Raw genomic sequence first — 22,635 nt, 5'->3', positions numbered from 1 at the left:
ACAGCTCACTGTGTGAGAGAGCTCAGAACTCATCTTACAAATTGCTCTTTTGAAGATCAAAGGAAAGCTGAATTTGTCTGTGTGCGCTCTAGATGAGCTTGTAATTTAATGGAATTTTCAGGGAAGGTTTGGTGGCATGTTCCTATGACAGCCGCAGGTTAGAGGATTCAGGGGAGCTCTATGACTTTTCCCTTCTGAGCGTTTCCCTTCTTGCCTTTAATTGGCACCTCATTAGAAATTAATGAAAATGACACCCTTTGTTCTTACTGCTCTAGGCAAGGAACACTACAAAAAGCCCCATCACAATTCATAACACATTCAATTTATATAGCAATGGCTCTTAAGCATTATTTATGAGATGTGAATTCCTTGTCAGCAGTTAATAACCTATACAGAATAGAAGAGAACGGAAAAATGACTGTGAGCACACACACAAGAACCTTTCAGACGCAAAGAGATGCCTTGTTTGTGTTTAAAGCACCTTTGTGGTAGTTCTCATCGCTACTAAACTGTTAAAGAGGTAGTTTCCCACTAGTCAGTCTTACAATCCTCTTAAATGCACCTAGTATCCACAGATGAAATTGCAGCAATAATGTTGGTGGCTCTGGGATATATTAAAATATTTCATAATAATGGAAACTCAGTGGTAGGATTTGAGAATAAACAGAAGCAGCCCTGTCCCATTGCTGAACAACAACAAAAAAAACCCTTAGCAAATGTCATCTCCCAAAGTACATGTCCGAGAAGGCAAATATCCTGTGAGTACACCCCATACTTCAAAGATTCTCCTAGTGGTGCAGAGGGCCTGAACCATTCTTTGGCAGCAAAGGAATCCAGGGAAGAGGGAAGATGGCCTTTGACAATGTAGGCTTGTATTCCTCCTCCACCCACCCATTCACCCAAATAATATTTTGTTCAACTTTGTTGTTGAAAGAATTCAGGGGGGAGGACATTTGGTTCAGACGACACCCTCCCCCTCAGCATTCTCAGAGTCCAATTCCCTCTCACCTGACAAGAGATCTTTTGGGATCATGGGTCCTCTTAAATTATTGGGATTTACAAAAGGCCTAAGCAACATATCAACGAGGGACATATAGAAAATGGCAATCTATAAATTATGCAGACCTAACCACTTTTTGCTCTAGGAATGAAAAATAGCACTCTAAACGGTGTTTTGAAGGTCATGAGGAAACCAATGTAGATTCTAAGGCACTGGCATTGTGTATTTCCAGTGCCTGAAAATTATTAGGGTTGCTACCATGTTGCATACAAGGAACAATCTCTAAAAGCAGCACACGTAGAGGAGGTGACCTTAGAGGTAACCAACCTTTTTTGGCAAGTGTACCACAAATTTAGAAGACTATAAGTGTAATTTTAGCAATCACTGCAGTACTCAAGCAGCCCCCAGGGCCTTGGTGCACGATTGACTCTAATCTGCTGACATGGCAGCATAGAGGCAGATGGTTCAGGGTTGACTATATTAGAGCCAGGAATCCAAGCCCTCCTGCTCATCTCTAGGTGTGCCATAAGCCCCTATTGCCTGTGCCACTTCAGACACCCAAGCTGTTGTTGGCAACCCATGAGATGAAATATAAGTGTGAGACTTAACACTGAAGTTATAAGCAAAAGCCCTGCAGTTTTGCAGCACAGAGACACAGGATGGATACAGGGCAAATATCTGAGAAATTTGTTCTTTGCTCATGCATAGCAGATAGTGGCCTGGTTCAGACAATCATATCTTTGCTTAATAGCTCTTTGGTCTCTGGGGAGAGCATTCCACAGTTGGGAAAAGGTTGCTGAAGAACAATCCCCAAACCATACAATATATTTACATGCAAGTCCTTGTGATGTTGGTCCAACATATATTAATTCAGACAAGGTCAGTGGTGCTCAGTGTGCTCAGTACTGAGGACCATATTGGGGAAAAGTTATGAATCAAAAGATATTCAGCAAATATCATATTTACCTACAATATTTGGAATCTTTGTCAGACCATGAATATGGAGATATATATCAAATTACTGCATTGTCCATCCCTGCTTCAGGAACTTAAAATTTAACCATTTTAAAAATATCAAGGTAGTTTATACATAAATATTGCCCAGCTTATAGCAGTCTGTAATACTCGCTTCAGATATAGCCAATTCTGCATGAATTGATGCAAGTCTCATGTGCCCTTCAAAATTCATATTTATCAAGCTTTCTCACTGTGGATTTTCTAAAGTAGACAATTTACAAAGCTCTGTGTTATTAAGATATCATGGTAGTGCAGTTAATAGGCCAGGAAATGGGTCTGCTAAGCATCCTGTGGTTAACATGCTGACCAAGCTGAAAATTAGCATCTTCTATTCTTATCTCTGAATGCATCAACAAACATTAAGAAGATGAAAAGGGCCATCAAGAAACTCTACCTTTGAAAAGAATGCAACTTGCACACACACAGCAGGATGGGAGTTCTGTGGTCTCCACAGTGTATACAATAAATGCAATACAGCTGTAGGAAACATTTGCATTTCCTTGCATGTTTTCAAGGGGACTTGTCTGCAAATGTCAGTTTTATTATCAAGTTTATGAACATTAAATGAAATAGGAATATATCCAGGGAGGATGTTAGCCTCCTGCATAAAAATCTCAAAGGGCAACATTGCCAAGCAAGAAGGACAGGAAAGAAGAGCATGCTGTATTGAACATAAAACCTAAAATATTTATAGATTTATAAGATATTACTAAAGACTAGAAGAGGCAGACTCTCTGTTAAAAATAGAATCTTTATCTCTTTATGGTGCAATTTAGTTAGCATCTAATGGCTCTCTTTAAAAGAAGCAAAATGCTTTATATTGTTGTGCGCCTCCCTACAAGCAGTCAACATTTGTAGGTCCTATATACACTTTCATACATAACACACCCAAACCCACAGACCAAGCAAGATTAAAATGCCAACATGTTGTCTTGTTTCCAGTGTGATGGAAAATAAAAAAGTTGCATTTTCAATTAAAAAGTAGGAGTTTAAACATACTAAGACACACTTCATGCTTATATTTTCCTTTCTTTCATAATAAAGATAATTTTTGTATCTATGGGTATATATTTCAGAAAGACATTAACACAGCTCCTTCATTTAAACTGTGACAGAAGCAACCACAGAACAGCATCTAGTGCACCAATCATGCTTAGAAAAAAGAATGCACAGAGGCATACTACAAAGCGGGCAGTTCTCATTACCTTAGCTCTCATTTCACTGAGCAAGCCCAAGAAGAATGTTTTCATTACAAGCTTACATGTACTAAATGTTATGAAGTGATGTAGTTAGTGGTCTGCTTTTTCCTGTTGATGTAAGTAGACATATGCGAACATTCTTAGCTATGTCTGTACACTTAATTTGTACTCCTCTGAAACAAGACATCAACAATAAATGTTCCCCCAATGCAGCACTAGTCATACAGGTTGCACATAATGAAAGAATGCTATTAGAATACATAGAAAAAAATTGGTTCTGTAACAGAGCATATTGATTTATGGATGCAGGGTGTATAATGCTTTTGAAAAAAGTTGAGCATTTCTCTAATATGTGGTTCAAAGTGCCTCATAAGCAATCACTATAATTGCTTCTATGTTGCAAATTATCCCTTGGTTTCTTTTCATGATGAATCACTATGCTTGATCCTCCCTACTCCAAACAAGAACTATTTACACATGATGCCTCAAGGTACCATACATAGATCCCTTAATTCATACAAGGCTGTTCTTCACAGTGCAGTGAACAGAGGAACCCTTACAAGAATGGGAGCCCAAGTGTATAAGCTGAAATTCTCACATGAGAAGGGAGTTACTAGAATTGACACATGCCTCATATAAGATAGCTGATGGCACAAGAGAGAAGCACAGAGCTACCTCTCAGCAAGGGCACTTCAACAGTCTTATATCTCTTTGCTTAAATGTATAATTGACCTTCACATCCTATCTCTTCGCACACAAAGCTTTAGTATACTTGTGAAAGGATTTAAGAGTCTAGACTTTTTTCAGGATGGAATCACTTTTAAAATACTACACATATTTCATTGTTTTGTTTCTACACCAGTGAAAGCTGCATCACAACAACATGACCCAGATTTTCCCCCAGATATATGAGGGGTGGGGGCTTCGTAAGAATCCTTACCACAGCGACATGATCCCAGTTCCTGCTGTACCAGCTCCAGTTTTGTTTGGCACTGGAAGCACCTACGTCTGCTCTTCTGCTTGGAACGGCTGATTTCTTCAGGCCTGTCATGACTGTTCTCCAGTAACCGTGGCCGCTTCTCAGGAGACGCTTCGCCCTCTGACTGTGAATCTGTTGTTGCAGGAGGAACATTGGAGCACAGCGTTAGCTTTTGTTCATTGAGGCCTCTACTCTAGTCACAAATTAAGGGTGTGCAACTGGCATAAAGAGTCACTTGCAAATTTTTTATCCCCTTGCATATACACACCCTCTTAACAGTCAAAGCAAGCACCAAGTAAGGATGCTATTAGCTTTGTTTCCCCAAGGACCCCTGGTTTACAAAACCAAATATAAAACAAATTGGCTTACTTTTCCTTGTGGCTCTGATAGCACATGGAGAGAACACACTAGCCTAAACAACTATGTTTTTCATGTCATGTACAGATTACCCAGTACAACTTCAGCCTCCTTCCCCCCCCCCACCAATGCTACTTCTGAAGGAAAAACAATTGAACAAATTCAACCTATTTCCTGGCTGAGCAGGAGAGAGGTTTTTTGGGCACAGTGTGCAAGCTGCAACTCCAATAACCACAAAAGTACATGAAAGCACCACACTGTGCCTCTCTCTCTCTCTACAAGGATAACAATCTAAATGTAAATGATTATATAGACAAGATAAACTAAACCCACATGTACACGCTGCTACAGATCCAAAATTCTGTAGATGATCTCTCTTTAAAACTAGTCAAAGTATTACATATTTTAATAACTTTATTTGTAAGTTTTCCTCTCCCAGGAAACTAATGTTGTTGAGAAAGAGTAGAGCTAGGAAAATTCAATTCTTTACAAAGCTATAAATTGAAAGGTGTTTCAGGTAAGTCATCTATAAGAAGATGAAAGCTAACACTTAACAGTTGTAACATTCAGAATTCCAATGTGAATAAAAAAGCATCTTCAAACCTACTACCCACTTCAAAAGATTTGGGGGGCATGTCCTTCAAGTGAGGGCCAAGTGATTAGAACACCCAGCTGGAATCTATATAATGGCCTGGTTCTCATGCAATGGTAAGCAATGGCTTACCAGGAAAAACCATGCTGGTCAAATTGCATCTGCCTCCACCCACACTTGCTGTGCATGGGGGAAACAAATCAGAATGCTGGCTTTACATTATGGATGAACCATGGTTTCGTTTGGGCTTCTTGGAGAGAAATAAATAATTGTGTTCGCACACAATGCTATGCCAGTGATGATACTGGTTTCCTACCTGAAAGGAAAGGGGTGAGGAGGAGTGTGATGTGATTTGAGCATTGTGTATCAGCACATTTCCTTATTCTTGTTAAGTCACTGTTTGTTTAACTCTGGCTTATTGTTATGTGCAAACCAGGTTATTGTATTTAATCTCTCTATCTCCATAGACTTGTTGTTGTTATGTGCCTTCAAGTCGGTTAGGACTTATGGCAACCCTATGAATCAGTGACCTCCAATAGCAGCTGTCATGAACCACCCTGTTCAGATCTTGTAAGTTCAGGTCTGTGGCTTCCTTGATGGAATCAATCCATCTCTTGTTTGGCCTTTCTCTTTTTCTACTCCTTCTGTTTTTCCCAGCATTGTTGTCTTTTCTAGTGAATCATGTCTTCTCATGATGTGTCTAAAGTATGACAACCTCAGTTTCATCATTTTAGCTTCTAGTGATAGTTCTGGTTTAATTTGTTCTAACACCCAATTATTTGTCTTTTTCGTAGTCCACGGTATGTGCAAAGCTCTTCTCCAACACCACATTTCAAAATGAGTTGATTTTTCTCTTATCTACTTTTTTCACTGTCCAACTTTCACATCCACACATAAGAGATCAGGAAAACCATGGTCTGAATGATCCTGACTCTAGTGTTTAGTGATACATCTTTACATTTGAGGACCTTTTTCTAGTTCTCTCATAGCTGCCCTCCCCAGTCCCAGCCTTCTTCTGATTTGTTGACTATTGTCTCCATTTTGGTTAATGACTGTGCCAAGGTATTGATAATCTTTGACAAGTTCAATGTCCTCATTGTCAACTTTAAAGTTACATAAATCTGCTGCTGTCGTTATTCTAGTCTTCTTGATGTTCAGCTGTAGTCCTGCTTTTGTGCTTTCCTCTTTAACTTTCATTTTAAATCATTACTGGTTTCTGCTAGTAGTATGGTATTATCTGCATATCTTAAATTACTGGTATTTCTCCCTCCAATTTTCACACCTCCTTCATCTTGATCCAATCCCTCTTTTCATATCCATAGATCCAATATTTATAGGTGTCTATAATTAATGTATCGATAATTCATATCTATATAGATATCTATATGTATAATGCATATAATATTTTGATTAAAATATGTGAAAAACTAACCAAGTTAACTTTCTAAATATTTCTATTAACATAACACCTTTTCTTCATTAAATACTGAGACACCAGTGTAATAATTATGTAGGCAAGCCCTCACCACTACCATCATCCCACATTCCAGCCCAGGGCAGGAGTGACACAGTAGGTCATCCAATGGTAGAAACATTTTTTTTGTCCTTTAAGGCAGGAAGGCATGGTGGATAACAGATTTAAGAGATTATATACAACATTAATCTGTTGCATGCCTGAAGCTCTGTGCCAATAGCCCAGTAAGATTTTAGGTCTCGATAAATGTGTTCCAGACTTAGTCAGTGTGAGCCTGGTTATTATCTTTTTATTAAAGGCATATTTTTGTTTTATTTTATTTATTAAGACAATTTGTACCCCACCTTTCTATTTCTCAAGAGACACTGAAGGTAGCTTACAACACACACACACAAATAAAAATTTAAAACTGAAAGCTCAAAGTTAAAACATTTTAAAAGAAAGGGAATTCTTCAGTTTTCTTTCTCAAGATTGGGGGTAGGTCTTGTGTGGATACACAGACAAATGGAAAACAATTTTTGTACTGTCCATCTGTTTGAATATACATACACGCATGCACGCACACCAATGGAGAGGCAATATTCTATCTCACACATATTGACCTCTCCAGGTCAGAGCCCTAGATGTCATTCACAGGTTGACCCCTCCCCCATATTCTCTACAGAAGTTTCTACAAAATAGAGAAACCAGAAAAATACATGAGCATGCACAAATCCATTCAAGAATACAATTGTTTTACGAGAGAATTGCTGCTAATGTTGTCCAATGTCTTAGCACACCTTCATCTTGAAAGTACCAGATACATAACACGCTTCCAAATGCTCCTGAATTCTTGGTGGACAAACATAAACTGGTCTGCTGTTTGCCATTCACCTGGTCACTTATTGGCAGCAAAACAATCTTTCAGACAACAAGAAGATCCCACCCCTGCTCTTCATGGTTAGAAAGCAAAAGAAGAGGCCAGCCACAATGCAGCTCTGTGCATCATGGAACTTGTACACAGATATTAATCTTTTTTTTGGCTCTCAGCAGAAGACAGAATTCTATGCTCAATCTCGATATGCCAAGGAGATCGACTTAAATGGTCTGAAGAGACAGAGTAAAGGTGGAGCTTGTACTTAAGGGAGCTTCATTAAGTAGGCTGACATGCTGAGGAAGCAGCAACAGCGAGTAGAGTAGGTGGTGGACAAATCAACTCCATAGAATAATTTGCCACACTGTATGCAAGTATATCTATATATACACACTTGCCATACAAGGCAGAAGGCTCTTTAATTGAGACTGGCATGAAGAAGAGAAAGGTGAAACTATAACTTATGAATTTGTATAACTATTACTCATTTCTGCTTTCTTGCTATGTTGCTCCTGATCCCAAATGACATGTTTGAATGTAGATTCTGGTCTGTTTTAACATATCACATTAAGCTATAGTTAAAAACAAACTATGGTTTAAATATAAATGTGCAGCATGCTGGCATGCACTGCTAAAAAGTTATTTCTCTACTCCTTCCCCCCACTGCTGAGAAACAAGCCACAGCCTGATTTTTCATGATGTCCAAACAAACCATGAGCCTGAGAACAAATTCTTGCTTGTTTCCTGGAGGTGTGGGAGGAGTGGGGGGAGAAGCAAAACAAAATAATCAACAATATAGTGAAGTATCTTGTGAGATATCTCTGGAGGGCAGGAGGTGAGAAGAAAGGAAGGACGGTCTCTATCACAGTCTACTGTCTGCCACAACATAAATGGAAATGCAATATAGGGAAAGAAAATGAGAATTTCACTAATCTACAGTTTCTAAGGATGCAGGTTCTTCTAATTGTAGATACTCTGCAAGACTGGAAAAAAGAAGGAATTAAGTCATTCAGAAGAGCAAAACAAGTTCAGTCTTGAGGCAGAGCACTGGCCTTCAAAACTGCTTTGTCTCCAGCTGAAAAGTTAAATGTGTCCCTTACTGTCACTGTTCATGCCTTTATTTTTCAATGTTCTCCACCCATAATTTTGAAATAAATTGTGTCAGGACTGTCAGTGCTGAATTTCAATCTCTCAATCTCCTGACACAGTAGAGTTTGCAAGATGCACACACACAGATTCGCTAACAGCCACCAGGAGAGTCCCCTGATGATTCAGAGAATTGTTTTCCTCAATAGAAATAAGAATGGGGAAGATGAACAAAGGAATATGCAAATAAGAAGGGTGAGAGAAAAGGATAGAAAGTATCAAGGGAGAAAAAACCCCACAATTCCTACTTGCTTCTCAAGAAAAGACTAGTTAGCTTAATCTCTAGCATGATGGCACTATTCGAGGCACTCCATCATTTTTCAATTTTTTTTATCATAGCTTGAAAGATTGACATTTACGATCCCAACTACCAGTGCAAACATCAGTAATGGCAATAACTAATGAGCCTTCAAACATCAGTGTCACAACTCCTCAGATCACTTAAAAAAGAAACTTAAGCTATCAAAACAAAATCCATCAAGAATTCTGCACAGCAGGCACAGGTTGTAGAGAGAGGTAGGAGGAGGGGGAATGAAAGGGGGGGGGAAGTCAGCAATCTATAATCAAAAAGTGGCAACACTGTGGTCTGCTGGGCAACACTGTGGTCTGCTGAGAGCCTCAGAGTGTTTGACCACAAACTTATAATGATTTGATCAGATGGATGGCTGAGGAGGAAGGAGAAAAGATTAAGAAAAAAATTAAGTCTTTAAATTTTTCCATATGAAGAAAGTCTGCACAGAGTTCTTCAGCCATCATAAAGAAATGTGGCCACACTGGGTTTAAGAGATAGGCAGGAATCTTTTGGCCAATTTCATTGCCTGGCTCAATGAAAGACGTTTCCGCAGAACAAGAACTATTTACACTTCCAGGTATACATCATTTATCACACACAGTATTTTGCCTTGAGTCTTGTTACAAATTTGGAAATGTGAACTAAGAACCTTGCACAGTATTTGATGTTTGCACCAGGGCTGTGGAGTCGGAAGCAATTTTGGGTGGAGTCGGTAGAAATGTACCGACTCTGACTTCCAAATAAATTTTGATTGACAAGAAGCAATTTTGGGTGGTGTCGGAGTCAGACAGTAGAAAAATAGAGGAGTTGGAGTCGGAATCGGAGTCAGACAGTGGAAAAATAGAGGAGTCGGAGTCGAAGGTTTGGTGTACCGACTCCACAGCCCTGGTTTGCACAGTATTTGATGTGATTTCAAAGGAGAAATCATGGCCTTTGAAAGCAGCATTTGCTTGCAACTACCAAAATCTAAAAATATAACAGAACAATTTTTAAGAAGTTATTGTTTCATTCTCTGCTATAGCTATGTAGAAGAGACTGAATATGTATTTCCATTTTAGCTGTCATTCACTTTTTGGACTGATTATATTGCTCCTTTGGAAGAAAGGGCGGGATATAAATTTAATAAATAAATTATTTAAAAGGGGGTTGGACTTGATAGCCTTATAGGCGCCTTCCAACTCTACTGTTCTATGATTCTATGAAAATGGCCCTTTTATAATTGAGAAATGGCTTTAAAAAAAATAATTCCAAGATGATGTCATGGGCCCTGCGGAGGTCTCCTGATGGAGTGATCAGGAGGAGCAAGAGTAGGAAGAAGAATGGGATTCTGAGGAAGGGCCCAGTGGACTGGAGAGGGATGGGGCTGGAATAAAAGGCTTCAGCAGTTTAGACAGTGAGAGCTCCCCCCATCGTTCCAATGGAAAAAACACTGCCCGACAATGAGCCGGCCCTTTCCCATCTCTCAGCCCTGTCATGTTGCCTGAACCACCATTTGCACCTTCTCCCAAGGGGGAATTGAAGGCTCAACCAGAGGCAGCATCAGAAGAGGATCTGGATGACGTGCTGCCACATCCAAAGAGATGCCAAGAGATGTTCAGGTGTTCACAGATAGTGCCGACTTTTCAACCTGTTTGTAGGAGTGCTCACTTGCTCACATAGTCCTGTTATTATCATTACATTACATTACATTATTTATTGATTTATATCCTGCCCTTCCTTCCAGCAGGAGCCCAGGGCAGCAAACAAAAGCACTAAAAACACTTTAAAACATAAAAACAGACTGTTAAATACATTAAAACAAAACATCTTTAAAAACATTTTTTTAAAATGCTTTAAAAACATTTTTTTTAAAAAAAAGGTTTAAAAACTTATCAAAAAACAATTCCAAGGCTTGTTGAAAGAGAAAGGTATTCAATAGGCGCCGAAAAGATAACAGACATGGAGCCTGTCTAATATTTAAGGGTAGGGAATTCCACTGGGTTGGTGCTGCCACACTAAAGGTCCGTTTCCCATGTTGTGCAGAACGGATCTCCTGATAAGATGGTACCTGGAGGAGGCCCTCACCTGCAGAGCACAGTGATCGACTGGGTATATAAGGCGTAAGACGGTCTTTCAGGTATGCTGGTCCCAAGCTGTATAGGGCTTTGAACACCAAAACTGGAACCTTGAACTTGGCCTGATAGCAAATGGGCAGCCAGTGGAATTCTTTCAGCAGCGGGGTGACATGTTGGCGATACCCTGCCCCAGTGAGCAGTCTCGCTGCCGCATTTTGCACCAGCTGTAGTTTCTGGACCAAACTCAAGGGCAGCCCCACATAGAGCGCATTACAGTAATTCAGCCTGGAGGTTACCAGTGCGTGGACAACAGTGGTCAGGCTATCCCGGTCCAGAATGGCTGCAGCTGTCTTACCAGCCAAAGCTGGTAAAAGGCACTCCTAGCCACTGAGATCACCTGGGCCTCTAGTGACACAGATGCATCCAGGAGCACTCCCAGACTACGGACCTGCTCTTTCAGAGGGAGTATGACCCCTTCCAAAGGAGGCAATTGACCAATTATCTGAACTCAGGAACCACCAACCCACAGTGCCTCTGTCTTGCTGGGATTCAGTCTCAGTTTACTGGCTATCATCCAGCCCACCACCCAATCCAGGCAGCAGGTCCAGGGCTTGCATGGCCTCACCTGATCCAGATGTTACAGAGAAACAGAGCTGGGTAATGTCAGCATACTGCTGACACCTCACCTCAAATCTCCTGATGACCACTCCCAAGGGCTTCATATAGATGTTAAACAGCATGGGGGGCAAGATGGTACCCTGGGGCATACCAAAGCACAACTGTCAGAGGGCCGAAAGACAATCACCCAATGCTATTATCTGAAAATGACCTTGGAGATATTACTGGAACCACTGTAAAACATCTCACCAAGTCGGCTCAGAAGGATACCATGGTCAATGACAGCAAAAGCCGCTGAGAGATCAAGTAAGAATATCAGGGTCGCACTCCCCCTGTCCTCCTCCCGATAAAGGTCATCCATCAGGGCGACCAAGCCTGATTCAGTCCCATAGCCAGGCCTGAATCCAGACTGGGATGGGTCAAGATAATCTGTTTCATCCAAGAGTACTTGTAATTGCTGCGCCACAACCCTCTTGATCACCTTCCCTAAAAAGAGGGGATTTGCGACTGGTAGGTAATTGTCACAAACCAATGGGTCCAGGGTGGGATTTTTCAGGAACAGTCAGATCACTGCCTCTTTCAGGGCGGCTGGAACCACTCCCTCCTGCAATGATGCGTTGACCACACCCTGGATCCACTCGGTCAACCCCACTTGGCAACCTTTAATAAGCCAAAAAGGGCAAGGGTCGAAAGGACATGTTGCTGGCTACATCATTGTAAGCACCTTGTCTACGTCATCAGGCAGCAACAACTGAAACCATTCCCAAGAAGTTGCAGCAGACGTTGCACTGGACACCTCATTGGGGACCACAGCAGATATGGATGGGGCATCAAGATTGCTATGGAGGCAAGCAACTTTAGCTTCAAAGTGCCTTGCCAACAATTCACAGTTGGCCTCCGAAGGGTCTAAAACTCCATTTCCAGGAGTTCATGTCAACAGACCCCTGACAACATGGAAAAGCTCCACTGGATGGCTACTTGAGGATGCGATGGAGGCAAAGAAGTAGGCCTTCTTTGCTGCCCTCGCCGCCACACAGTAGGCATGGTGATGACGTTTTACTCATGCCCAATCAGCCTCACAGCATGTCTTTTGTCACTTGTGCTCTAGCCGTTGTCCAGCCTGTTTCATTGCCCTTAGCTCACTGGTGTATCAAGGTACAAACCAGGCTCCACAATGTCAGAGAGGGCACTCGGAGGCAACCGTGTCAAAAGCCCGACATGCCTCACTGTTCCACAGCGTGACAAGGGCTTCAACAGGGTCACCTGCTCTATCTACTGGGAACTCCCACAGGGCATTCAGGAATCCAATGGATTCCATTATTTATTGTATTGCATTTGTATTTATTTATTTATTTCATTTGTATACCACCCCATAGCCGAAGCTCTCTGGGCGGTTTACAACAATTAAAAATGTTAAAAACAAATATACAAATTTAAAAACACATTTTTAAAAAGCACTTTAAAAACACATGCTAAAATGCCTGGGAGAAGAGGAAAGTCTTGACCTGGTGCTGAAAAGATAACAGTTCTGGCGCCAGGCGCACCTCGTCAAAAAAATTATTCCATAATTTGGGGACCATCACTGAGAAGGCCCTCTCCCTTGTTGTCATCCTCCGAGCTTCCCTTGGAGTAGGCACGTAAAGGAGGGCGTTTGATGTTGAGAGTAGTGTATGGGTGGGTTCGTGTCGGGAGAGGTGTTCCATCAGGTATTGTGTCTCCAGGGATGGACCATGTTAATCTGTCCACCACCCCTACACAGAAGATCAACAGGAAGTGGTCTGACCATGGCAATGGGGTGACATCCATCCCCCCTTATCTCCAGACCACCCCTTCCTCCATCTGGAGCAAAGACCAAATCGAGGGTGTGCCCTGCCCTATGTACTGGGCTGCTGACAACTTGAGACAGCCCCATGGTAGTCATGGAGACCATGAAGTCCTGAGCCGGAATACTAGAGGCAGACTCAGCATGGACATTGACATCACCCAGGACTATCATTCTGGGGTCCTCCAATACCACAGCCAAGATGGCCTCTGCCAGCTCAGTCAGAGAAGCTGCCAGGTAGCAAGGTGCATGGTACACCAGTAGCAACCCTAGTTTCCTGTTTCCTTGGCCTGACACCAGGTGCAGGCCCTCACAGCCAGCTCCAAGACAGAGTGGTTTGCTGGTGGCAGAGATGAAAGTTCTGTAGACCACAGCAACTCCTCCTCCCCGTCCCTGCAGCCTGTGCTGGTGTTGCACCGAGTAATCCAGGTGAGCAAAAATGGATCATATCAACTCCTCCCAGCTCACCCACCCAGTTCTTGGTAATGCACACCAAATCGGCACCTTCATCCACGATCAAATTATGGATGAGAGTGGTCTTATTGTGTACTGATCTGGTGTTAAACAAAAACACACACAGTCCAGTGGACACAGCAGATGAGCAACGAGGAACCCATCCATGAGAGAAGTGGCAGAAAGGAACAAGGCGTAGATAGCCTTGCCCTCGTCTTCTATGGTGATTCACCACTTCCCCATGGCTATTGTCATGGCCCCGTCAGAGGACTCCTCAGATGAGGACAACTCGGGAGTAACAGCAGCAGACCCAGGAGCAGCAGGAGACAGGGAGGAGCCTCCTGAGAATCCAGCTCCTTCTGCCCCTCAGCTGCAGAGCACCCCAGGGACAGCAGAGGCCCTGCAGCCAGACACAGACAGTGAACAGGATACTCCCCCCTCACCTGCAGAACGTAGACAGCAGAAGGTCAGGCAGAAGAGAGGCAGGCCTGTCTCCTTAAGGCCCAAACGCTGAGGGCTCACACCTGCTGTCCATCCTGCTCTTTATAAGGCACACCTTGGCTGCAGCTTGTTGCTGACTGCAACGTCAGGCGTGGCTTTGTGTAGACCTAGTTTCCCTGCAGCATCTCTTTGACTGACCTCCTTGGCAATTGATCCCGGACCTCCACTGACCTCGCTTCTGGACTTCTGACTCGGCAAGTACGCTTTGGATAGGCCTGGCAGATTTACAACCCAACTGCTGGCTAAGGACTTTCCTTCCCTGCCAAAGACCCAGGAATTTCCAGCCCCCCCGACACTGCTGATGCAGTGTAGAGCTGACAGCTATACTTCCCTCTACCTGTGATCACTGAAATTCGGGTAGCATCACCCATGTCTCTCGTCATTAAGACTCCCCCTAAATATGGACCTCCTGATATGGACCCAACAAGAGCTCACCAACAAAGCCTATCTGAACCAATTATCCCAGCAGGCCTCTGAGAGAAGTGGGAACAGTCAGACCCACTCAATATTTTTCACACAGTGCACATCTACTCCCCCACTGTCTCACACCCAGGGAGGGCCAGCCTTCTGCTAGTTACAGACTCTCACTCTGAAGGCATGTGGCAGCTTTCTCCTATTTTTCAGTTCACTGCACAGGCTCTCACCCTGTGCAGGAACTACACATCAGCCACACTTCCCACTACCATTCTTCTCTAGATTGGTTAGAAAAAAAGAAACAGAAGAGGGTAGTGCCCTTGCCCTCGGGACTCCCCAAGGGGCAATCCCCTTTGGTGGCAACCTGGCTGGTGGCAGACCTGCAGCTGGGCTTTTATGCTCCTGACCCAGCCAGCAGCTGATGCAAGAGGCTGCAAGATTAACTGCAGCCTCTCTCTGGAGCAAGGGTCAGGCAAGGAGTCCCAGTCCTTTGCAGCACTTACCAGGGACTCAGCTGTCTCGAGTGACAGCAACCTAGAGGAGCGAGCAGCAAGCACCCAGATGCTCAGATACTCACTCCCAGAGCAGGTCTTCTTCAGTCCCCCTAGTGCTGCAGCTGTTATATCCGCCCATCCTCTCAGAAGAAGTCCAGGGCGGCAAACAAAATCACTAAAACAAACTTTAACACATCTTAAACAAAATATCTTTCAAAACATCTTTAAAGCATCTTTAAAAATAAAACTTAAAACATCTTTAAATAAAAATTTAAAAACAATTCATGGAAACCTTCTCCACACAAATAGAAAGCCCGCCCTAAGCCTACTTTAAGGGTCTTAGGGGGTATGTCCAATTGTTGCAACAACGTCTTAGCTTTGAGTAGTCATGCTTAATTATGCTTGCATAGAGATGCAGAGTGGTGGATAATCTGTAAGCTGTTCTATGAAACATTCTAAACTGAGTTTCCACATTAAACATAACAGAGAATATCACACCAGCAAGTCTGAGTCTGAATCCAACAGAGTTGGCCAGGACAGATATTATATTTAACCTTATTTTCAATTATTTTTGCAATGAGAAAGGTTGAGGCAGAAACCTTACTTTGCATGGAAACAGCCAATTTAGTTTTTTAATCAATCCTCAGCAACAAATTATTCCTAAAAATGGCTTTGCTGCTGACTAAAAGAAATATCTAATACTCAGCGTCTGATTTAAAAGTACCCTAGAGAAAGAGCTTTATAACTGGTAAATCAATGACATACCAACCATGACAGTATGATTGAAAATTAAGTATACAAAAAGTGTTCTACAAAACTGCTGTAGAACTGAAAAGAATACCTAAATAGAAGGAAAGTACAGTCAATAGATTGAGAGATTATCTGTTTCAGCACAGGAGGAAAGTTACGATTTTAACCATTACTTATGTTCTAGGTATTTGTAAAAGCATACTTACTGCAATGTCATCATATGTCATTTATGCATTTGTTTTATATTGTTTATGTGTATGTAATTGTTTTTATTGTTAAACTGCTGTGCAATATTTTATAGGAAGTGATTCATAATAGAAATAAATAATTAAATAAGAATCATGCATCCCTGGCAACATGGCTATACTTCAGTTTCATGTTCCAAGACGTTACCCTGGTATAGTGCTGGCCTCAACTTTTAACTCTACGCTGGTGGAAAAAGTCTTAGGATTAGGTGATTAAGTAATTTCTTTTTTATTGCACTTTCCTTAATCAACGATTAAATAATTTCTTTAAAACCACTGGGATCTTTCTTTATAAACTCATAATATGTTGTTGTTGTTATGTGCCTTCAAGTCGATTGCGTCTTTTTCGAAGTCCATGGTATCTGTAAAGCTCTCCTCCAGCACCTCATTTCAAATGAGTTGATCTTTCTCTTCTCCACTTTTTTCACTCACATTATAGGAAAATTTAAGCTCTAACGTCAGAGAGGAATGGTGCCAGTGGTTTTATACTGTTGAAAGGCGGGGGGGGGGGAAGAGAAAACATCCCAAAATATTGTAAAGGGAAATCTGCCCTCCTTGTATGTATGTGTTTGCATGAAGTAGTGCAGTTGCGAATACTGGATTGGCATTATTGGGATTGCTTTTATGATTTAGGAATGAAATTACATAAACTGGCATCTCTAATGTAAAAAATAAATATCTGTCAAGTACAACAAGCAGAACTGCTAGAACATGGGGCCCTGAGAATTTTCATACTAAAAATTGTTTATGCTTAGAGTTCTACATTTTTAGTATGGGCTGGCTTTGTTTAGCGTAGTCATCAACTAAGGTTATCTAAACAGATCACAGTGTTAAACTCCTCTGCCCCCGAGAACAGATCCATCTGCCCTGTGAAATAGAACCAGGAGAGTGAGTGAGAGAGACAGGTGAAGATACCACTAGATGCCATGCCTGATCCTGCTTCAGCTAGAATGTTTTAAAGTGCATGGATTTTACTACATTGATTAATTGGTGTTATGAGCTGTTTTGGTGATTAAAGTAATAAAATGGGATATAACCCTATAGGATAAATATATCTAAATGGGCCTTTTAGATGTTACCATGTTGGGAAGGTGATGAGAAACAGTAAGACAATGGCCCAAATCACATTTGGGGAACTGTTTTTGTAAACATTGCTTAGATATGTCCCATCTTCCTGTATATTTTCAAACAGCCTAAGCTTAAAGGTACGGTTTCCTGGACACATCACTTTTGTACAGGAAACAGTATTCACTCTCATTAGGTTGTGGCATGTTCATTTTGCTGTGTGTGCAGATCCTCTTTTACAATTATGAGTAAAATGCTTTTCATGTGAATTTTTAAACAGTACTGTTTTAGCTTGTCTTTGCTCCCCCAAAATGCATTCTTGTATCTATGTAACAATTATGTAAAACAATCTACAACAGTAGTAAATTACAATTTCTATAATCTGTTTAGACCAGCAGTTCTATAATCTATTTAGACCAGTGACCCAACAGTAGTCTGTAAGCTTTATTCAGGTGGTCCACAGCAGCAACTCTGCAGAGTGGCGTAGCTGTGTGTGTGTGTGTGTGTGTGAGAGAGAGAGAGAGAGAGAGAGAGAGAGAGAGAGAGAGTGAGAGAGAATTGCAGTCGCAGTGACTGTGTGTGTGAGAAGAAAGGTGTGTGCTGTGGCTGCTCTGTCCTCCTTAGAACCTGGCAGTCTGCCCAGAAGGCAAGAGATAAGGACCAGAGGTGATGGGGGAGGCCACACTGCCTTCCTAAAGGGAATAAAACCTCCCCAAAATTTGAGGAAAAACTGCTAGGCAGAAAATGTAAAATTGCTCCTAAACAGTAATTTTACATTTTTTTAAATGGAAAAACCAGTAAAGTATTTTGGGTGGCTAAACAAGAATATATTGTGTCAAGGAATCAATTTTGCCAATGTGAACCATCAACTGACATACTAGACCTTTAACATGATCTCTTTCCAAATGTATGGGTTCTTGTAGATATCTTTTATCTGAAATGTTTGTAATCTTGTTTTTGTGCTTCTGAAAATAGTATAGCCAGCCCTGAAAAATATTATCCCCCCATGGTTCCAAAATTATGCAAAGATTAAAAAAACCCTTGTATTACTTATTTTACAAATTACAAGAATTCAACCAATAAACATCCCCTCCCATCCTTCCCAACCCGGAGCCATGTATTATCACAGATTATCACTGACAAATATTACAAATACAATTTGGGATCATACAAGTAAAAATATTAATACAGGTGAGTAACACTAAAAATGAAAAGCATCTATAGGACCAGGTTAATCCATCAAGTAAGTGATCTAGGATGTTTGTTCATGACAGCCAAATAGATCTGGTTACTGTGGAAAGTTGATCATGAAAATCATGTTGAGCTGTATATTCTATAAATGTCCACCACACCATCATGAAGGATTCTGGTTTTGCTTTGCCTTGCAGGAACCGAAGGTGCAGCCTGAGTTTGTCCAGGATTGCAATTGTCCAGATGTTCCTATACCAAGCCTGTACGTCTAAATCATTCAAAAATTTTCATTGTTGTAATACCAATATCCTTGCTGCTAACAATAATTGAGAAATAAGGGTTTTGGATTTCAACTGATTATTTTCACCCTTGAATAAAGAAAGTAAAAACAATTCCGGACTTAAGTGAGTAACTTCTTTAGTAATTTTGTTGAGTTCACTGTGAATTATGCTCCAAAATGATCTAATCTTTGGACACGTCCACCAAAGGTGGAAATATGTTCCTTTTGGGGTATAACCTCTCTAGCAAGTTGGTAATATAATTGAAGATATGTGAGACAGATGAACTGGTGTGAGATACCATCTGTGAAATATTTTCAACATAATTTCTTTATGATTGGCGGAAATTGTTTTACCATGTTTAAATGTATCGAATGCTATCCAATCAGGTGAGTCCAACTCAAATCCCAGATCCTTTTCCCATTGGCTCTTAAGACCAAAAAGACCCCCTGAGTGTTTTTCTATTAATATTTTCTATACCATGAAGACCAGGCCTTTTCTACTCAATCCTGAATTCTTTGCATCTGTCTTCACAGTGGAAGATATAGGGCAGATCCCTGAACCTGAACTAACATTTGCAGGAAGGGATTCTGAGGAACTGAGACAAATAGTGGTAACGAGAGAGGAAGTTCTAGGCTTAATGGACAATATAAAAACTGACAAATCACCGGGCCCGGATGGCATCCACCCGAGAGTTCTCAAAGAACTCAAAGGTGAAATTGCTGATCTGCTAACTAAAATATGTAACTTGTCCCTCGGGTCCTCCTCCGTGCCTGAGGACTGGAAAGTGGCAAATGTAACGCCAATATTCAAAAAGGGATCCAGAGGGGATCCCGGAAATTACAGGCCAGTTAGCTTAACTTCTGTCCCTGGAAAACTGGTAGAAAGTATTATTAAAGCTAGATTAACTAAGCACATAGAAAAACAAGCCTTGCTGAAGCAGAGCCAGCATGGCTTCTGCAAGGGAAAGTCCTGTCTCAGTAACCTATTAGAATTCTTTGAGAGTGTTGTGATGCGTCCTTCCCTGGCTCTCCCTGTCAGGTTCCTACCTGCTCGTGGTTACTGCCTGTCTCTAGGCACCACCAGGGACTCCACCAGTCCGGACCGCTCTCTCTTATGGTTTCTCTCCCCGTTCTAGCACAGATCTCAACAGATCCCCCTGCTAGGCAACCACCAGTAACATCCCAATACTAGTATTCCCAGAGACTCTGAATACTGGTATTGTTGTTCTCTTCACCGCTGCCACCATTTGTTACAGTTCCCCTTCAGCCTTGGTCATTACCTTACCCTCCCTTCTGGTCTGTGAAACTCCAGCCAAGGATCAGGCCTTTGGTAAACCAAATTAAGTATTTATTAAAGATAACAAAGCTAACAAGATTAACAAGATTTCTTCTTAAGGCACATAAGGATATGGTTTTACTCAATACTAATCTGAACTCCACCCCCCTCCTTCTTCACTCTCTCCTGGCAAACAACTCTCTCAAACCCCACCAAGCAATCCACTCTTTCTCTTCTCTCCCCCTATTCCACTCTCACTCTTCCTTTTATACATTCAGCCATTTTAAACACTCAGCCAATCATCTCGCATTCTACTGCCCAATCACTCCCCCTCTTTCACTCCACTTACCATGTATCTTCTAAAACAACAACACTTACCATATATACATTAATATAGGAACATCACAAGTGTCAACAAGCATATAGATAGAGGTGATCCAGTGGACATAGTGTACTTAGACTTTCAAAAAGCGTTTGACAAGGTACCTCACCAAAGACTTCTGAGGAAGCTTAGCAGTCATGGAATAAGAGGAGAGGTCCTCTTGTGGATAAGGAATTGGTTAAGAAGCAGAAAGCAGAGAGTAGGAATAAACGGACAGTTCTCCCAATGGAGGGCTGTAGAAAGTGGAGTCCCTCAAGGATCGGTATTGGGACCTGTACTTTTCAACTTGTTCATTAATGACCTAGAATTAGGAGTGAGCAGTGAAGTGGCCAAGTTTGCTGATGACACTAAATTGTTCAGGGTTGTTAAAACAAAAAGGGATTGCGAAGAGCTCCAAAAAGACCTCTCCAAACTGAGTGAATGGGCAGAAAAATGGCAAATGCAATTCAATATAAACAAGTGTAAAATTATGCATATTGGAGCAAAAAATCTGAATTTCACATATACGCTCATGGGGTCTGAACTGGCGGTGACCGACCAGGAGAGAGACCTCGGGGTTGTAGTGGACAGCACGATGAAAATGTCGACCCAGTGTGCGGCAGCTGTGAAAAAGGCGAATTCCATGCTAGCGATAATTAGGAAAGGTATTGAAAATAAAACAGCTGATATCATAATGCCATTGTATAAATCTATGGTGCGGCCACATTTGGAATACTGTGTACAGTTCTGGTCGCCTCATCTCAAAAAGGATATTATAGAGTTGGAAAAGGTTCAGAAGAGGGCAACCAGAATGATCAAGGGGATGGAGCAACTCCCTTACGAGGAAAGGTTGCAGCATTTGGGGCTTTTTAGTTTAGAGAAAAGGCGGGTCAGAGAAGACATGATAGAAGTGTATAAAATTATGCATGGCATTGAGAAAGTGGATAGAGAAAAGTTCTTCTCCCTCTCTCATAATACTAGAACTCGTGGACATTCAAAGAAGCTGAATGTTGGAAGATTCAGGACAGACAAAAGGAAGTACTTCTTTACTCAGCGCATAGTTAAACTATGGAATTTGCTCCCACAAGATGCAGTAATGGCCACCAGCTTGGACGGCTTTAAAAGAAGATTAGACCAATTCATGGAGGACAGGGCTATCAATGGCTACTAGCCATGATGGCTGTGCTGTGCCACCCTAGTCAGAGGCAGTATGCTTCTGAAAACCAGTTGCCGGAAGCCTCAGGAGGGGAGAGCGTTCTTGCACTCGGGTGCTGCTTGCGGGCTTCCCCCAGGCATCTGGTTGGCCACTGTGAGAACAGGATGCTGGACTAGATGGGCCACTGGCCTGATCCAGCAGGCTTTTCTTATGTTCTTATGTTCTTTGTCCAACACGATCCTTTCAAAGGATGTGGTGGGTTTTGTAGCATATGATTTTACATGAGGGTCTTTCAATATATGTTTCAGTTGGTAAGTATGCAACCATCCTAATCCCCATATTGGAATGTCTAGTTTGAGTTGTTGGATAGATACTGGCTGTCCCTAAGGATAGAAGTCTCTTAAGCAAAAGTATCCTTTCTTGTCTCACCCAGCAATATATCTTTTTAAATAGTCATCACCAAGGTTTGGATAAGCCTGAAGAGGAAGCAGAGGTGAGTAAATAGGATATAATTTAGATTGCCAATTACTCCATATTGTGAAGGTAGCTTTTGTAAAGGGATTTGTAATGCTTTTTAACCAAGAGTTGTGAATGGGCAAAAACTGAATTAACCATATTTTGCCCGAAGTTAGCATTTCCTCTTCAAAGCTTATCCAAGATTTTTTTGCTCTCATTATTATAAACCCCAATTTTTGAAGGTAGAATGTGGTATAATATAAATATAAATTAGGGAGTCCTCACCCACCAGAGTTTGGATGAGTGTAAAACGAGGACATAGCCAATCATAGCTTTTTATTTTAATAAATGTATTTAAATTATTCTGCATTTGTTTTAGAATGAATAAGTATAGGGAGTACTTGAAATAAGTAAAGAAATTTAGGTATTATTTTCATGCATATTGAAGCTATCCAACCCAAGACAGTTAAAATAATTTTTATCCAACTTTTTATCTTTGTTAATTTTACTTAATAATGGGCAGGAATTAATTGAAAGTAATCTTGATTTTTTTTTTTGTATTAAAACTCTTAAGTATCTAAAGGCAGTGT

General features: G+C 41.4%; 1 protein-coding gene across 2 annotated transcripts in view; it reads right to left on the bottom strand.

The window, feature by feature from the left end:
• Positions 1–22,635, bottom strand: part of ZFAND3 (zinc finger AN1-type containing 3) — a 263,984-nt gene that overhangs the window by 26,601 nt on the left and 214,748 nt on the right. For both annotated transcript variants that reach the window (XM_061624889.1, XM_061624890.1), the window contains one exon: positions 4,157–4,327. In XM_061624889.1, coding sequence (XP_061480873.1) covers positions 4,157–4,327 — 171 coding nt within the window. The remainder of the gene's footprint in view (positions 1–4,156; positions 4,328–22,635) is intronic.

This window comes from Rhineura floridana, chromosome 4 (genome assembly GCF_030035675.1).
Source record: "Rhineura floridana isolate rRhiFlo1 chromosome 4, rRhiFlo1.hap2, whole genome shotgun sequence".
Taxonomy (NCBI): Eukaryota; Metazoa; Chordata; class Lepidosauria; order Squamata; family Rhineuridae; genus Rhineura; species Rhineura floridana.
The sequence above is the reverse complement of the archived record's forward strand: the minus strand, read 5'-3'. Positions and strand labels throughout refer to the sequence as shown.